Source organism: Oncorhynchus mykiss, chromosome 25 (genome assembly GCF_057628025.1).
Source record: "Oncorhynchus mykiss isolate SJ-2025 chromosome 25, ASM5762802v1, whole genome shotgun sequence".
In the NCBI taxonomy this organism is placed as follows: domain Eukaryota; kingdom Metazoa; phylum Chordata; class Actinopteri; order Salmoniformes; family Salmonidae; genus Oncorhynchus; species Oncorhynchus mykiss.
In genome coordinates, this window is record NC_143046.1 from 19,002,850 (window position 1) to 19,021,189 (window position 18,340).

At 43.0% G+C, this 18,340-nt stretch overlaps 3 protein-coding genes across 9 annotated transcripts in view; 1 reads left to right on the top strand and 2 right to left on the bottom strand.

The window, feature by feature from the left end:
* Positions 1-195: 195 nt before the first annotated feature.
* cfap96 (cilia and flagella associated protein 96) lies at positions 196-3,741 on the bottom strand. Its single transcript, XM_021583510.3, has 8 exons — positions 3,019-3,741; positions 2,663-2,762; positions 2,269-2,491; positions 1,460-1,597; positions 1,207-1,282; positions 887-1,066; positions 614-786; positions 196-522 (listed from the first exon to the last, which is right to left on the bottom strand). Exons 2-8 carry the CDS (start codon positions 2,760-2,762, stop codon positions 468-470), a joined length of 945 nt encoding a protein of 314 aa, XP_021439185.2. The 5' UTR covers positions 3,019-3,741; the 3' UTR covers positions 196-467.
* On the top strand, positions 3,707-7,602 carry lrp2bp (LRP2 binding protein). 6 transcript variants are annotated; one of them, XM_021583515.3, is made up of 9 exons: positions 3,753-3,841; positions 3,942-4,069; positions 4,441-4,547; positions 4,737-4,850; positions 5,333-5,475; positions 5,565-5,670; positions 5,790-6,013; positions 6,695-6,860; positions 7,098-7,602. In XM_021583515.3, exons 2-9 carry the CDS (start codon positions 3,958-3,960, stop codon positions 7,161-7,163), a joined length of 1,038 nt encoding a protein of 345 aa, XP_021439190.3. In that variant the 5' UTR covers positions 3,753-3,841; positions 3,942-3,957; the 3' UTR covers positions 7,164-7,602. The 6 variants fall into 6 exon arrangements, with proteins under 6 accessions (XP_090076471.1, XP_090076469.1, XP_021439190.3 ...); XM_090220342.1 differs by lacking the exon at positions 4,737-4,850; XM_021583514.3 differs by having other exon boundaries at positions 6,695-7,135.
* Positions 7,519-18,340, bottom strand: part of snx25 (sorting nexin 25) — a 55,268-nt gene continuing 44,446 nt past the window's right edge. The window contains exons 17-20 of one of the 2 annotated variants that reach the window (XM_090220341.1): positions 17,318-17,499; positions 14,355-14,455; positions 8,368-8,450; positions 7,519-8,049 (exon numbers count right to left, since the gene is read on the bottom strand). In XM_090220341.1, coding sequence (XP_090076467.1) covers positions 8,385-8,450; positions 14,355-14,455; positions 17,318-17,499 — 349 coding nt within the window. In that variant the 3' untranslated portion in view covers positions 7,519-8,049; positions 8,368-8,384. Of the gene's footprint in view, positions 8,451-14,354; positions 14,456-17,317; positions 17,500-18,340 lie in introns of both variants that reach the window. The other variant, XM_021583513.3, reaches the window with a different exon arrangement.

Here is an 18,340-nt window from a genome sequence, read left to right on the forward strand (position 1 = left end):
GAATACCAACTGTGCCTTGTGATTTAAAGTTTTTTTTGAATATGTTACCATTGGTAATAAAAACAGAAGACAAACATATTATCTTGTTTGTGTCATGTCCTCTGTTATTACCACGTTCAAGATAGTCAGCATTAAACTAGTCAGCATTAAACTACACTATAAAATCAGTTAAATCAGTCAACAAAAAGCTCATCCGAATGTCAAAGTATTTCTTTAATACGTCAATAAATTCCAACAGGAGCCAGTTGTCTACTTGATAGGAGTTTCCATGGAGACTCATCAATCATTCAGTGCAGGTCAGGCATCATGGTGGGGCTTCCAGCTTACTCACGCAACAGGACAGCAACATTTCTTAGTGCTATTCTGGATTTTTCAAAAACTTAAAATATCGATGTGAAAGATTATAAAAATATATTGATATTTGAACAACATAAATTCAGTACAACCTCAGATAGCAAGTTTTCACATCAGTATGCCATAACAGATGGTATATTCATGGTGTAGTTTGCAGAGTGCACTGTCCTGAAAAACCAAAGACCCGAACAGTTAAATATAGTTTCCTCAAAATATTATTCTGTCTGAGAGGATATTGATGGAAGAGATGGAGTCTCACCTGTTCACATTAACACTGATGATGCTCCTCACGGGGGTGCTCTTTGGTCCGGGAGATGGGTGGAATACCTTTCCTTCCTTATTCACGGTCACAGATTTGGATCTCCGGGTGATGTAGGGGTCAGCAGAGTGAGAGGGGTAAATGTCAAATGTACCTGCTTTCATGCCGCCAATCTAAAACAGAGAAAACCTCCTCATAAAATCTCCTCATAACACACACACTTGTAATAATAAATCATAAGGTCTGATGTCTGTATCCTCTCTGCACTTTCACTGTTTTGTTTGGTGAGCTGGGTTTGAAGGGAACCACAAATCTCTTCTTCTCCTCCAATCTCTTCAGAGGTGGCAGAGGCTTGTCCAGTTTGTACGGGTTGTTGTCGAAACATTCCTTTGGGTGGAGGTTCAAGTGGAAAGCACCGCCTTTCAGCATAGCTTTATGGCTTACTGTCTCTTTCTGAAAAACATACACTCACTTGTATAGTTAGAGAACACATGCACCTCTGGATATAAATGATTATCTTGGACCCTGTTTCAACCATATAATTACATTTAGATATCTGTGGTTTCAACACTACTATTTTCCTGGCCTCTCACCTTCAACATCTCATTTGCTCTGTCATAGGGGTCTGAGGAGTAAGGGACAGCTTTGGACAGGGTGACATTCGGATAGCTATGGGACAAAAGGCTCCATCACTATCCATGCATGAAAACAGAATACTGTACTGTTAAGTATAGTGAAACAACACCATGGTTGCATCCCAAATGGTCCCTTAATTTCAAAAAGTGCACTATATAGGAAATAGGGTGCCATTTGGGACACATCCCATCATCTACAGACATACTGAACCTGTATCCACTTCCCCTCTTGGGTGGGTTGGTGAGGATGTTCTTGCCTGATGGTTTGCACGGCTTCCTGGGGACCTTCATAGGACTCATGGCCTGGATGGGACCACTCAGAGTTCCGTAGTAGCTGCCAACCCCTGACCTTGAATAATGGGAGTAAGTTCTGGCATCAATCGCTGCATGCCACTGGAGCAAGTGGAGCAACTGTCTAAGAAATGCAGTATAGTTTGCTCAGGTCTAATTTAATTGGGCCAGCAGTAATTTCCATGGTCTCAGCTCTCTGGCTGAGTGACTGGTCCCTGGTTCCTGGGCTGTGTTCCAAATGGAACTCTATTACCTATATAGAGCACTACCTTTGACCAGGGTCCATAGGGCTATATAGGGAATAAGGTGTCGTTTGGGCCACAGCCCTGGTCTCTGAGTTGATTAGGGCCAAGCAGAAAAAATCTGACTCTGAATGGTAAAGGAATACAGAATGCATTATGCAGCTGGGGAACAAACTGCATGACGGAGTGGAAACGGAGTTCTGGAGATCCTTCTCATGCGCTGATTCAAGCCTGTAACCATGTCAACCTCAACTATTTCATGTAAATTACATTGTCTGTTTTGGTCAGGGAGATCAATTCTTTGTTTGTTTTAATGTTTAAGTCTCTTAATGTAATCAAGATCATCACCAAAACAAGGTGATGGCGTCTATTCACCATCTGTTCTAATGCAGCCTTTTAAAGTCTTGTTAAGCCTAAACCTCAAGTAGATGTGTGCTCTGCCATTAAGCACATGTCTGTGAAAAATAAAAATGATCTCATGGCTTACGGTTTCTTTTCTCCATTGCTGGGGAGGAAGGCGCTGCCTACGTTCTTCTTGGACTGCTGACTCCTGTGTTGCCGGGCGAGCCTCACAGGGTCTGTGAGGGCTTCTTTTTCAAAGACCCGCTTAAAGTGAGTGTCAAAGTAGCCCACTTGTAACCCTGACTTCTTCTTGGTGGCCCCACCAGTCAGTATTTGTTTACCCTTCTGAGCAGACTCATTGCAGGGACCTTAAATGGTAGGTGAATAGGATTTAACGTTACATTTTTTTACCATAAATATTACATCCAACTATCGCATCTTGCCTTACTTGTCTGTATATACTTCAATAGTGTGCAATATATATATCATCTAGTTGAAATCCCTTGTCCACTGTCATTATCTAGACATGGTGTACTTACGCTGAATTAAAGGGGTGTATTTGTCTCCAATGGAGATGTATCCCATTTCCTTGAAGACTCCAATCCTCTCCATATCTGACTTCCCTCCTTCTGGGGGCATCTTTAGGGAATAACAGTGAGCCCAACCACCAATTACTATTCAATTTAATAGCTACCGCTGTAAAGTAAATGTTGACCATTTCTATTCTCTTCAATTGTTATAATGGATTATATTCTCAACCCTTGATGAATTATCCTAGGTTTATCTGTTATGGGATGACACCGTTGGAAATTCCATTATAATAATCAATCAATAGATACTATTTAATAAATAACTGAACTTTAAAATTCCGTATTATTCTAAAACAGAAATCTACCTTTAATTCGCGGGTCTTCGATCCGCAGCTTGGTTTAGAAAATTATGAATTGTTCTCGTTCCTGTATCTGTGTACATTGTGTTACCTTGGCGTCCGTTGTGCACAAGCGGGCGAGAGGAGGGGTTGTAGCTATCGTCTTTGCGGAGACTATTTGGATTCTATCTAGCCATGTAGCCTACGCCTTTTTACTTGTCAATAAAAGGAAAATATAATCTACATTCTCACTTGGCAATATTAAAACATCAGTGTGGGGTTGAGGGTATCTCTCTACACTCTAACTATGAATTATTCTCCACTGCAATGGTAACTCGCACACTGCACCACCACCTGGTAATATAATGACTCAATTATTTCGCAATTATTTTGTCTCACTTGCAAAAAATAGTTGAGTTTCCAACTAAACATAAACGGAATTACAACATAGCCTAGACATCATTTGTAAATGCACCAGGGTTTACACAGTTTCAGCAACAACAACAAAAATATGGGCAATCAGTTATTTTCTGTCAACGTTTATTGATAGGACGAAATTTATTTTTCAAATTAATTTTCAAAGTATCATTCCTTTCTAATAATCCAATAGGCGAATATTCAAACAGGCCTAATCAAACGTTGTGTTGTGATAATGATAATTGTTATTGTTACTGTTAGCACATACTAGTTGCCTACCTCTACACAACAATAGAGTAGTGTGATTTACTGAACGCACAGTATTTGCGTCACAGTATTTGTTTAGTAGTTGCTTAGTAACAGATTCTATTGTGTCGTAGCATAAAGCGCACTGCAGACTTCATGCACACAAAATGAACAAACTGCGTGAAAGGTAAGTCAGTAAAAACAATCAAGGTGGGTTCTTATTTGATGTTTTAAAGCGTAGGTGTATCCTAGCAAACAGATTGTAAAAATATAGGGATGTATTGCAGGCTCTGAGGCAAGGGTATGAAGTCGGGTTATAAAATCGATGCTCCAAAGAAACACAGCCAAGAAAAGGTGTTTCATGCCATCACGGATGTCTACCGAGATGAAGGAGGGAAACCGACTTCACACCAAGGTATTCAGCACAAGATAAAACAGACAGGCACTTTAGAACTGGGACGTTTCATGAGCTCAGATCAGCTGTTATGACGCACCACAGCTGTTGTTGTTGAGGTGAGTTAGGGAGTGACTTTAAAGTGAAGGAAACCCATTGAAAATATTAACCTTTGTAGATCAAACTTTAATCGACCCACAGTAGAAGTGAAATCACTCAACAAATATAAAGAACAAGTTCATTTCCCACAATCTTTGGTTTCCTTCTATTCTGTAAAATATTCAGTTTGTTTGCCTCAGATCCACAACAGTCTGGGAAAATGGGCCCTGGTAAAAAATAGTGCACAGAAACACACAACCTGCCAGTTGAACCACATGATTTGTTCTCCTCAGAGAGCCTTGCCACTCCGGTGGAGAGGGCTGAGAGACTGCTGAAGGGTAGAGCAGAAGGGGGAGACAAGCAGGCCCTTTTCCTGCTGGGACAGCTGTACTATTATGAGGTAACAGCTCTCCCATTCATATATCATATGCCCATATACTGGACATAGAAATGTAGCTAGGCATGTGGTTTCCTCTGATATAATGGAGCCATGTAGGAGCCATTTCAGTAGTGCAGAAATACCAGTGAGGTATACTGATCTTGAGCGATGATGCCCTGGTTTTCTGATTGTACTTCACTGCTGGGCCAGGGGCGCTATGAGGAGGCAGAGAGAGTCTTTGATGGCCTTAAGGACAGCGATCCCAGAGCCCTCTTCCAGCTAGCTGTCATGTATTATGATGGCCTGGGCACTGCTATGGATCAAGTGAGTCACGGTATTGATAGTGTTGTGCATTCTTCCTTGTTTGGTTTGCTGGGTTTCCACCTCATAATAAATTATAATGGGTAACTGAAGAACGCAATGGAGCATCTCTAAAAACTGCTCACTGTCACGCCTGCTACTATCAAATCAAATCAAATGTATTTATATAGCCCTTCGTACATCAGCTGATATATCAAAGTGCTGTAACCCAGCCTAAAGCAATGCAGGTGTAGAAGCACGGTGGCTAGGAAAAACTCCCTAGAAAGGCCAAAACCTAGGAAGAAACCTAGAGAGGAACCAGGCTATGAGGGGTGGCCAGTCCTCTTCTGGCTGTGTTACTACCATGTTATAAATACAAACTACTGTAAGTCTACCAAACATACCTCATGTTGAGTAGTCTCCCTAGGCAGATGGGTTGCCTTCCACAATGTAACCTGTTTGTTGCGTTGGTCTGGGTTTTTACAGTGTGTTGTACTCCTCTCCAGGCAAGGGCAGTGGACTACATGAGGAGAGTTGTCCAGAGGAATAACCCAGAGGCAGGCTCCATCAGATACACTGCTCTGTATCACATTGGCATAGCCTACCTGGAGGGCTATGGGGTCCAGCAATCCAATACAGAAGCAGAAAGGTCAGCAGAAGCACACGCACAATGTTTGAGATGTTTGCTGACTCATGGAGAACTGTTGTGGCAGTGGCTGTGTTGTTTTTCTCACCCAGTTACTGGCTCCTTGCTGCTGATGAGGGAAACCCCAGAGCCTGTGTAAAAGCTCAGAGTTCTCTGGGTATGTTCTACTCTAGACCTGAGACACAGGACCTCAAAAGGGTATGATGTGTGTACCCATGAGATGTTTCACCTTGATCAATAATTCAGGATTCTATTTACCTATTCCCTTTTATAACTCGGTTTCCCCACTGTGTGCATGTGTGTGCCCTGTGCTCCAGGCGTTCTTCTGGCACTCAGAGGCCTGTGGCAATGGCAGTCTGGAGTCCCAGGGTGCACTGGGGATCATGTACTTGTATGGTCAGGGCATCCAGCAGGACCCCAAGGCTGCCATTGAGTGCCTGAAGGAAGCGGCTGAGCGGGGGAATGTGTACGCCCAGGCCCACCTGGCTGCCTACTACTACCACAGGAAGCTCTACTCCAGAGCAGCAGCCCTTGCCAAACGGTACTGTCATAGGGTATATCATACAGTAAAATCCCTGTTCTGTCCACAGGTTATCCACCTTTGTATAAGTCAATCCACCACAATAATGACACAGTTAAGTGTGATATTCTTTTTCAATCAATCTCCCTTTGACACATATAATAGTATCCTAACCAACAGCAATTTGATTTCCCTTTGAACCATACTCATTATGCTGTTGCTGGTAACATACCCCATAGAGAGCCGGTCCCATCAGAGTTGTTCCAACCAGCAGTAAGACAAAGAGTCCTTGGAAGCAGTGTAGCGTGGTTGTGTTGTTCATGTCGGTATGAGAGACGAGACACAAAATACCACGGCAGCCCTTTTGTTTATTGGAATTGTAAATGTGTTGCCAAAAAGGGCAGTTAAATACATAAGACACTAACCATCTGTAGAACACTAAAGCAGTGATAAATATGTATGGTTTATTAGATAGAAGTCAAGGTTAAAAAAAGATATGCTGCGGCCAGGGCTAACCTTACTACCCTCTATTTCCACAAGGAAAATGATTGAAGCTATTATTAAATTGTAGGCTGTAATGTTCCGGAGTGACACCTCAATGGAAAAATCTATATTCCAATGTAAATGTCAGGCAACTGAGCGTATTTCAGAAAAGTATTATTTGTGTGCCAAAGAAGTCATCTTCCCACAATGAAAATGTAGGATTACCAATTACGATGACATTGCTGCCATCGCCATGGTCACCGACTGCCTGCCTGAATACGTAATTAAGGGCGTGGCCATTGCTCTTTTCTACTACGCCCGATGTCTGGAACTGGGAAAGGGGGTTCCTCAGAGCAAGGAGAAGGCCTGGCAATACTTCACTAAGGTGGGCACACACATTCAAATGTATGTCAATGTCTGTCTTTTTGGTTGTGTGTCAGACCCCAGTAAAACTAGCTGTCGCCATTGGCATCGGCTAACGGGGATCCTAATAAATCAAATCAAATTCTGCTTGACCCATTTGCCTGAAATAGCAACATAAGTATCAGTGAAGGCCAATTAAGACGAGTAAGATTTTACCTCTATTCTGATTCTCATACTGGAAACTATTCTCTTTGACTAGGCTGCTCGGCTAAACCCAGAAGTGTGCCAGGACCTCCAGAGGGACATCATCTTTAGCAGAATGTAGAGATCCACCATCATGACCTTAGTTAGGGAGTCCAGATAGCAGTCTCCTCTGTTGCTTTGAGATTACTTGAGTAAATATCAGAGCTAAATGCTTTGTGCTCAGTGTGTGGGTTTGGTATGGATAGGAGTATGGTGATTGTGTGCCCAGTGTAAGAACTGTTTAATAACTACAGACTCCACACATTAGAATGGTGTTACCGGTACTACTCTGCATGAACTTGGGGTCCTTGAATTCAGATACAATTTATATACATTTGTAGCATCCAAATTCAGATGGTTTCAATTTCATACAATTCTGAGAAGCTTACATTGACAAGTGGATAAATAACACAAAAAAATAGTTAACAAGTCATACATTTTTCTTTTGCAATTTATTGCTTATAAATGCTCTAAACAATTTTTGGGTAAAAATAAAATCTATCAATAAGTCACAAATAAAATTGTCACAATGACTTTACATGACATATTGCACAATGAAGCCGTTCTACAATGAACATAATGTAACATTGGTGGGGAATGTATTTGAGGTCGGTATGCAGCTCGTTTCTTCATTATATGAGCACAACACTCATCATTTCACAACTATTCACATTTTGGATCCATAACAAAGTAATCAATCAATAGCCTGGCTTTCTGCAACAGACCTTGGCAGTGGGACTGATTTGTCATTTTCAGCTACTGAACAAAACAAAGAAATGTAAGGTAGTAACAGGAACAGAAGCTTGTCTCCCTAGTTTGAGCACTACATAATCAAATGGATTCAGATAAAAGTACCGCAGAACAACAGAAAAGACATCATCCATTCAGTTTAATCTCATTGTTTACTGTACCATGCTGGAACATTACAGTACCTCTGTGTTGATGTTACATTTCTCTTCATGATCTATCTGTTGAGTTAAAATAAAAAAAAATCTAGTTTGAACAAAAGATAATACATAATCCTTCAACGAGTGTCTCTCCTCTGAAAACCAAGACTAAACTAAAGCCATGTCGATCTCCAGGTGCACCTCCATGTCCTTCACTCAGTGTGTGTGTGTTAGGCTGCGTCCCCAAACGGCACCCTATTCCCTATAGTGCACAACTTTATGCCCTCTGGTCAAAAGTAGTACACTATATTAATGGCACCCTATGCCCTTTGAGGGAGGGAATAGGATGCCCTAGGGTTCTTGCTCCACATTAACCACACTATCCTGTGTTTTACGTACATATGGGCCTTGCCCCATCAGATCTGGTCAGTCTCCACGTTGAGTTCTGGACACAGCTCTTTGAGGATCATCTCCATCAGAACCTGAAACAGGGGCAGAGGAAACGTGTCAGGAGGCCATTAAACAACATCACTTCAGCCTGGACTCAAGTGAAAGAGAGTTTGTTTTGTGCACTTTGTTCCTATGCAGGCATGTATGAGAATGACTGACTCTTTGACCCACTGATATCTTCCCCTATTAGATGGAATGAGGCAACCATAGCATATGTAACACATATGTACAGTGGGGCAAAAAAGTGTTTAGTCTGCTACCTATGATGAAAATGACAGGCCTCTCATCTTTTTAAGTGGGAGAACTTGCACAATTGGTGGCTGACTAAATACTTTTTTGCCCCACTGTATATCTATGGAGGCAACTTCAGAGTATTCCACACAAATAACTTTATTGACATAGTGCAAATGGGAAAGCTTTTGGAATGTACACATGCCCTTTTAAACCCATTCTCCCTCTCTTTGTGTGGTCTGACCTGCCAGTAATGAGATGCTGGTCTGAACTGAGCGTCTAGGTGGCTGAGCAAGATGTGTTCGTGAAATTCCTAATGGGATCGGGGGGGGGGGGGGGGGGGGGGGGGGTGGCTCCTTCAAACAGTATGAACACAACGTCATTTCCGGTCACGACTTGCAGACTTGTTTTTGAGTTGCTGTGCGTTTTGTTGCCAACCTGTTTTGCTACCTGACAAATTTACGGTTTTTACTTTTTAATTACCGTTTATATTTTTGTTTTTTCCTACTCAACTTTTTCACAGCGTCTGTGCCACCAGTAAGTACAGATAGTAGTATAAATCCCCTGGCACAGTCCCCGCAGCCGGACAACTTTCTCACGGTTTCTGGAAGGAAATGCTGTAGGAACGCTCAACCGGTGTCGCTCATTCAGCCGACAGAAACTTTCAACCGGTTTTCCCCATTAAGCAGCGGGTCGGAGTCAGAGGCCGAGTCTTCTCTGGTCTCTACTCCTCCCGTTACGGGGTCTGAGACGCCGAAGCTTCCCACCATTAGCTCTGACAAATTGAAAACTCTAGTCATTGGCGACTCCATTACCCGCAGTATTAGACTTGAGAATCATCCAGCGATCATACACTGTTTACCGGGGGGCAGGGCTACCGACGTTAAGGCTAATCTGAAGATGGTGCTGGCTAAAGCTAAAACTGGCGAGTGTAGAGAGTATAGAGATATTGTTATCCACGTCGGCACCAACGATGTTAGGATGAAACAGTCAGAGATCACCAAGCGCAACATAGCTTCTGCGTGTAAATCAGCTAGAAAGATGTGTCGGCATCGAGTAATTGTCTCTGGCCCCCTCCCAGTTAGGGGGAGTGATGAGCTCTACAGCAGAGTCTCACAACTCAATCGCTGGTTGAAAACTGTTTTCTGCCCCTCCCAAAAGATAGAATTTGTAGATAATTGGCCCTCTTTCTGGGACTCGCCCACAAACAGGACCAAGCCTGACCTGCTGAGGAGTGACGGACTCCATCCTAGCTGGAGGGGTGCTCTCATTTTATCTACCAACATAGACAGGGCTCTAACTCCTCTAGCTCCACAATGAAATAGGGTGCAGGCCAGGCAGCAGGCTGTTAGCCAGCCTGCCAGCATAGTGGAGTCTGCCACTAGCACAGTCAGTGTAGTCAGCTCAGCTATCACCATTGAGACCGTGTCTGTGCCTCGACCTAGGTTGGGCAAAACTAAACATGGCGGTGTTCGCCTTACCAATCTCACTAGGATAAAGACCACCTCCATTCCTGTCATTATTGAAAGAGATCATGATACCTCACATCTCAAAATAGGGCTACTTAATGTTAGATCCCTTACTTCAAAGGCAATTATAGTCAATGAACTAATCACTGATCATAATCTTGATGTGATTGGCCTGACTGAAACATGGCTTAAGCCTGATGAATTTACTGTGTTAAATGAGGCCTCACCTCCTGGCTACACTAGTGACCATATCCCCCGTGCATCCCGCAAAGGCGGAGGTGTTGCTAACATTTACGATAGCAAATTTCAATTTACAAAAAAAAAAATGACGTTTTCGTCTTTTGAGCTTCTAGTCATGAAATCTATGCAGCCTACTCAATCACTTTTTATAGCTACTGTTTACAGGCCTCCTGGGCCATATACAGCGTTCCTCACTGAGTTCCCTGAATTCCTATCGGACCTTGTAGTCATAGCGGATAATATTCTAATCTTTGGTGACTTTAATATTCACATGGAAAAGTCCACAGACCCACTCCAAAAGGCTTTCGGAGCCATCATCGACTCAGTGGGTTTTGTCCAACATGTCTCTGGACCCACTCACTGTCACAGTCATACGCTGGACCTAGTTTTGTCCCATGGAATAAATGTTGTGGATCTTAATGTTTTTCCTCATAATCCTGGACTATCGGACCACCATTTTATTACGTTTGCAATTGCAACAAATAATCTGCTCAGACCCCAACCAAGGATCATCAAAAGTCGTGCTATAAATTCACAGACAACACAAAGATTCCTTGATGTCCTTCCAGACTCCTTCTGCCTACCCAAGGACGCCAGAGGACAAAAATCAGTTAACCACCTAACTGAGGAACTCAACTTAACCTTGCGCAATACCCTAGATGCAGTTGCACCCCTAAAAACTAAAAACATTTCTCATAAGAAACTAGCTCCCTGGTACACAGAAAATACCCGAGCTCTGAAGCAAGCTTCCAGAAAATTGGAACGGAAATGGCGCCACACCAAACTGGAAGTCTTCCGACTAGCTTGGAAAGACAGTACTGTGCAGTACCGAAGAGCCCTTACTGCTGCTCGATCATCCTATTTTTCTAACTTAATTGAGGAAAATAAGAACAATCCGAAATTCCTTTTTGATACTGTCGCAAAGCTAACTAAAAAGCAGCATTCCCCAAGAGAGGGTGACTTTCACTTTAGCAGTGATAAATTCATGAACTTCTTTGAGGAAAAGATTATGATTATTAGAAAGCAAATTACGGACTCTTCCTTAAATCTGCGTATTCCTTCAAAGCTCAGTTGTCCTGAGTCTGCACAACTCTGCCAGGACCTAGGATCAAGAGAGACACTCAAGTGTTTTAGTACTATATCTCTTGACACAATGATGAAAATAATCATGGCCTCTAAACCTTCAAGCTGCATACTGGACCCTATTCCAACTAAACTACTGAAAGAGCTGCTTCCTGTGCTTGGCCCTACTATGTTGAACATAATAAACGGCTCTCTATCCACCGGATGTGTACCAAACTCACTAAAAGTGGCAGTAATAAAGCCTCTCTTGAAAAAGCCAAACCTTGACCCAGAAAATATAAAAAACTATCGGCCTATATCGAATCTTCCATTCCTCTCAAAAATTTTAGAAAAGGCTGTTGCGCAACAACTCACTGCCTTCCTGAAGACAAACAATGTATACGAAATGCTTCAGTCTGGTTTTAGACCCCATCATAGCACTGAGACGGCACTTGTGAAGGTGGTAAATTACATTTTAATGGCATCGGACCGAGGCTCTGCATCTGTCCTCGTGCTCCTAGACCTTAGTGCTGCTTTTGATACCATCGATCACCACATTCTTTTGGAGAGATTGGAAACCCAAATTGGTCTACACGGACAAGTTCTGGCCTGGTTTAGATCTTATCTGTCGGAAAGATATCAGTTTGTCTCTGTGAATGGTCTGTCCTCTGACAAATCAACTGTAAATTTCGGTGTTCCTCAAGGTTCCGTTTTAGGACCACTATTGTTTTCACTATATATTTTACCTCTTGGGGATGTTATTCGAAAACATAATGTTAACTTTCACTGCTATGCAGATGACACACAGCTGTACATTTCAATTAAACATGGTGAAGCCCCAAAATTGCCCTTGCTAGAAGAATGTGTTTCAGACATAAGGAAGTGGATGGCTGCAAACTTTCTACTTTTAAACTCGGACAAAACAGAGATGCTTGTTCTAGGTCCCAAGAAACAAAGAGATCTTCTGTTGAATCTGACAATTAATCTTAATGGTTGTACAGTCGTCTCAAATAAAACTGTGAAGGACCTCGGCGTTACTCTGGACCCTGATCTCTCTTTTGAAGAACATATCAAGACCATTTCAAGGACAGCTTTTTTCCATCTACGTAACATTGCAAAAATCAGGAACTTTCTGTCCAAAAATGATGCAGAAAAATTAATCCATGCTTTTGTCACTTCCAGGTTAGACTACTGCAATGCTCTACTTTCCGGCTACCCGGATAAAGCACTAAATAAACTTCAGTTAGTGCTAAATACGGCTGCTAGAATCCTGACTAGAACCAAAAAATTTGATCATATTACTCCAGTGCTAGCCTCTCTACACTGGCTTCCTGTCAAAGCAAGGGCTGATTTCAAGGTTTTACTGCTAACCTACAAAGCATTACATGGGCTTGCTCCTATCTATCTCTCTGATTTGGTCCTGCCGTACATACCTACACGTACGCTACGGTCACAAGACGCAGGCCTCCTAATTGTCCCTAGAATTTTTAAGCAAACAGCTGGAGGCAGGGCTTTCTCCTATAGAGCTCCATTCTTATGGAACGGTCTGCCTACCCATGTCAGAGACGCAAACTCGGTCTCAACCTTTAAGTCTCTACTGAAGACTCATCTCTTCAGTGGGTCATATGATTGAGTGTAGTCTGGCCCAGGAGTGGGAGGGTGAACGGAAAGGCTCTGGAGCAACGAACCACCCTTGCTGTCTCTGCCTGGCCGGTTCCCCTCTTTCCACTGGGATTCTCTGCCTCTAACCCTATTACAGGGGCTGAGTCACTGGCTTTACTGGGGCTCTCTCATGCCGTCCCTGGAGGAGGTGCGTCACCTGAGTGGGTTGAGTCACTGATGTGGTCATCCTGTCTGGGTTGGCGCCCCCCCCCCTTAAGTTGTGCCGTGGCGGAGGTCTTTGTGGGCTATACTCAGCCTTGTCTCAGGATGGTAAGTTGGTGGTTGAAGATATCCCTCTAGTGGTGTGGGGGCTGTGCTTTGGCAAAGTGGGTGGGGTTATATCCTTCCTGTTTGGCCCTGTCCGGGGGTGTCCTCGGAGTGGGCCACAGTGTCTCCTGACCCCTCCTGTCTCAGCCTCCAGTATTTATGCTGCAGTAGTTTATGTGTCGGGGGGCTAGGGTCAGTTTGTTATATCTGGAGTACTTCTCCTGTCCTATTCGGTGTCCTGTGTGAATCTAAGTGTGCGTTCTCTAATTCTCTCCTTCTCTCTTTCTCTCTCTCGGAGGACCTGAGCCCTAGGACCATGCCCCAGGACTACCTGACATGATGACTCCTTGCTGTCCCCAGTCCACCTGGCTGTGCTGCTGCTCCAGTTTCAACTGTTCTGCCTTATTATTATTCGACCATGCTGATCATTTATGAACATTTGAACATCTTGGCCATGTTCTGTTATAATCTCCACCCGGCACAGCCAGAAGAGGACTGGCCATCCCACATATGCTCTCTCTAATTCTCTCTTTCTTTCTCTCTCTCGGAGGACCTGAGCCCTAGGACCATGCCCCAGGAATACCTGACATGATGACTCCTTGCTGTCCCCAGTCCACCTGACTGTGCTGCTGCTCCAGTTTCAACTATTCTGCCTTATTATTATTCGACCATGCTGGTCATTTATGAACATTTGAACATCTTGACCATGTTTTGTTATAATCTCCACCCGGCACAGCCAGAAGAGGACTGGCCACCCCACATAGCCTGGTTCCTCTCTAGGTTTCTTCCTAGGTTTTGGCCTTTCTAGGGAGTTTTTCCTAGCCACCGTGCTTCTTCACCTGCATTGCTTGCTGTTTGGGGTTTTAGGCTGGGTTTCTGTACAGCACTTTGAGATATCAGCTGATGTACGAAGGGCTATATAAAATAAATTTGATTGATTGATTAGAACCACAACAGCATGTTTTAGGATACTTTGCCATTTCACAGAGGGTGAGGTGAACTTACATAAAGCAGATGCTTGTTGGCATTGGCCTCCTGAAGTGCGTTGAAGATCTTGATGATCCCATACCTGGCGTTCTGCTGTCCCACCAGGTTCTGTAGTGCATCTGAAAGACAGTTAGCATGCTGTATGTGGTTGTTTTACCTACCTTAGTCGAATGACCTGACTAAGTCACCATGGATAAGAGCGTCTGCTAAATTACCAAATTGTAAAATGTAAAAATATCCACATTCAGAGATCCAGCCACAGATACCCATCAGATCTAGGAGCAATATGTCTGCAAAAAAAGTCAAATAGGGGGTGCTTATATTTTCCCTGTCTCACACATGTACCAGTGTGTAACCTGTGCCAAGGTGCATTGAAGCTATTACGGCTCGTAATGCCCCAACGCCCTATCAAGACACTTTGTGTTGAGGTTTATTTTGGCGGTTGCTGTTAGCGAAGTATTTGTATTATTTATTTTACCAGGTCTGTTTTGCTCATCTTAATCAATAGATTCTGCTGAGCAAATTGACCCTTGTATTACACATATCGTTAATCTCTCTCTTGAACAAGGCACCTTTCCCAGGGACATGAAACAAGCTAAAGTTATACCTCTGTATAAGAAGGGGATAAAGTCTGACCCTGGGAATTATAGGCCTGTATCTATCCTCTGTCTAAATTCAAAGATCTTGGAGAGAATTGTACATGAGGGGCCTCCCAGGTGGCGCAGTGGTCTATGGCACTGCATCGCAGTGCTAGCTGTGCCACCAGAGACTGTGTTCAAGCCCAGGCTCTGTCGCAGCCGCGACCGGGAAGTCCATGGGGCGATGCACAATTGGCCTAGCGTCGTCCGGGTTAGGGAGGGTTTGGCCGGTAGGGATATCCTTGTCTCATCGTGCACTAGTGACTCCCTGTGATGGGCCGGGCACAGTGCACGCTAACCAGGTCGCCAGGTGTTTCCTCCGACACATTGGTGCGGCTGCTTTCCGGGTTGGATGCGCGCTGTGTTAAGAAGCAGTGCGGCTTGGTTGGGTTGTTTATCAGAGGACGCATGACTTTCAACCTTCGTCTCGCCCAAGCCCGTACGGGAGTTGTAGCGATGAGACAAGATAGTAGCTACTAAAACAATTGGATACCACGAAATTGGGGGTAAATTATTATTTTTTTAAATAAATAAAAAAACACATTGTACATGAGCAAATGTATGAATGAATATGTTAACAAACAGGGTCTAATGTACGATTTTCAGTCAGGTTTTAGAAAAACATACTCCACTGATTCATGTCTACTTTACTGGACTTCATCAGGAAAGAGATTGATGAGGGAAATCTGTGTGGAATGGTAATTCTTGACTTACAAAACCCTCCCTAACTGCCTTTGATACAGTTAACCACTGTCTCCTAATCTCCAAACTGGGGTTGGGGTTAAGCAGTGTCCCTATAGGCTGGGTAAAGTCCTATTTATCAGGAAGGGAGCAGAGGTTAATGCTTCACTGTCTCAGGAAAAACCAATGAGTTGTGGCGTTCCCGCAGGGGAGCATGCTTGGGCCTCTGCTGTTTTTATTGTATATTAACGATATGAAAGATGCTTGTTCTGACAGTCTTTTTCTTTATGCGGATGACTCTTCACTTCTGGTGTCTCACAAAAGTAAAACAATGTTGGAGAGCATACTTAGCACAGAGCTCGCTAACATTAGCAAATGGCTTGGAGTTAATAATCTATCTCTGCACTTAGGGAAAACTGAAGCAATTATTTTTGGATCCAGACCTACATTGTGTAGGTCGTCTGAAATCAGAGTGGAGTTAGGGGGTGAGGTGCTGACTACTAAAACCTCTGTTAGCTACTTGGGATGTATCATTGATGGAAGCTTGGGAGGTGTGAGCATGGCCAATAAGGTGCTAGGGAAGGTTAATGCCAGGACTAAGTATTTGGCTAGAAAGTCCAGGCTGCTTGATAAGGACTCCATGAAAGTGCTAGCTACTGCCCTCATTAAATGCCATTTTGACTATGCTAGTACTTCCTGGTTTGGGGGCTTATCTAAATTTATGAAGGGGAAGCTCCAGATAGCCCAGAATAAGCGGATCAGGGTAGTATTGAAGGTGAGTCCACGTACTCACATAGGCAGGAGCTGCTTTCAGGAACTAAACTGGCTGCCTGTGAGGCTAGGGTGTCCCAGATTAGACTAGGTTTACAGGAGTATTTATGGTCCTGCGCCCAGATATCTAAGTGATTACTTTCCTCATGTTAGGGATGCACACAATCACAGCACCAGATCAGGTGTTGCTGACGTGTGCTTATACAGGTTCAGGAGTAATGCTGGGAAAGGTACTTTCTTGTATACTGGAGCCTCAGAATGGAATGAGTTGCCTCTGCCTATAAAAACAATGTCCTCTCTGGACAGCTGTAAAAATAAAGTAAAAATATGTTTGATGTCTTCTGTGCCCATATGAATAACCCCTATGATGTGACTGGAATGATGAGATAGATGTTCTTCTCTGTTTTATTATTTCACCGCCATACTGTGTTCGATCTTGTCTAGCCATCTTGTGTCAAGAGGACCACAATGGAAATAAGACCCAGACTTTGTGTGTTATCCTCAATGATTTTATTCATGTGTATGTATGGCTTTTAAGTTGTATGTGTGCTTGTTTTTAAAAAAATGGTCAAATTAATAAACTAAAAGATCCAATAATCCAATTGAAACAGAAACTTTTGTTTCAAAACCAACGCCAGACTCCACCCCACACCCCTTGAGTACTGATCCATGTCAGATATCAATCTCTAGCAGGGTTAACGCGCACACCCTTGTGGAACAGGGAGTTACAGCCACAAAATCAACATTGTAGAATAAATACATTTAACTCCTGCGCACACGATTTTACCTCTGCAAACGAATTATAACATGTATTTGAAGAAAAAGGTCTGACCAAAACATTGTTAATAAATGTGCAGAGATGACACCTGTATGGCAGGAGGGAAGACCTACCTGGGATATTGTCTAGCAGCTTCTGTTGAGCTCTCTCCTTGGTCTCCCGACGTTCTGTGTCGGACCGAGCCTTGATTTGGGGGGCCAGTTTTCCGTTGGGCCAGAATGTGTCGCGGAAAATGTTGATGTAGCAAACAATCATCTGCTCACTGAAGATCCAGTTGACAGTGTCTCGAATCTGCCTGATGGGGTAGGGAGGGAAGGTTGACAAAAGCCTCTACATTACAGTATTAGCTAACATTATGCGCCTTTCTTTCTTTCTTGTTTCTCCTTTTCTATTGAAGAAGCTTTTGTCCGGTTGAAATATGATCGATTATTTATGACAAAAACAACCTGAGGATTGATTATAAACATTGTTTGACATGTTTCTATGAACATTTATGGTACTTTTTAGATTTTTCGTCTGTCTGTTGCGACTGCGCTTTGTTCCAATGTATTACTGAACAAAACGCACCAACAAAACAGAGTTTTTTTGAATATAAAGAGACTATCGAACAAAACTAACATTTATTGCGTAACATGGAGTCGTCGGTGCAAACTTATGAAAATCAAAGGTAAGTGATACATTTTAACGCTATTTCTGACTTTTGTTACTCCTCTTCTTGGCTGCAAACTGTTTGTAATGATTTGTCTGCTGGGCGCTGTTCTCAGATAATCGCATGGTTTGCTTTCGCCGTAAAGCCTTTTTGAAATCTGACACAGCGGTTGGATTAACAAGAAGTTTCTTTAAGCTGGTATATAACATTTGTATCTTTTATGTATGTTTATTATGAGAATTTCTGTTTTGTTGAGTTTCACGCTCTGCAATATCACCAGATGTTGTTTGAGAGTTTTACTGAACAAAACGGGCTAACAAAAGAGGTTTTTGGATATAAAGAGGGACTTGATCGAACAAAACAAACATTTATTGGGTAACTGGGAGTTTTGTGAGTGTAACCATATGAAGATCATAAAAAGGTAAGCGATTAATTGTATCGCTATTTCTGACTTTTGTTACTCGTTTACTTGGCTGGTTACCGTTTG

Coding starts and splice junctions, on each gene's coding strand:
- cfap96 (XM_021583510.3), bottom strand. CDS start 2,762: ATGCCCCCAGAAGGAGGGAAGTCAGATATGGAGAGGATTGGAGTCTTC. Junction 2,492..2,662: donor ATACACCCCTTTAATTCAGC/GTAAGTACACCA, acceptor CTACCATTTAAG/GTCCCTGCAATGAGTCTGCT. Junction 787..886: donor CCAGCTCACCAAACAAAACA/GTGAAAGTGCAG, acceptor TCTCTGTTTTAG/ATTGGCGGCATGAAAGCAGG.
- lrp2bp (XM_021583514.3), top strand. CDS start 3,958: ATGAAGTCGGGTTATAAAATCGATGCTCCAAAGAAACACAGCCAAGAA. Junction 5,476..5,564: donor TCCAATACAGAAGCAGAAAG/GTCAGCAGAAGC, acceptor TTTCTCACCCAG/TTACTGGCTCCTTGCTGCTG. Junction 5,671..5,789: donor AGACACAGGACCTCAAAAGG/GTATGATGTGTG, acceptor CCTGTGCTCCAG/GCGTTCTTCTGGCACTCAGA.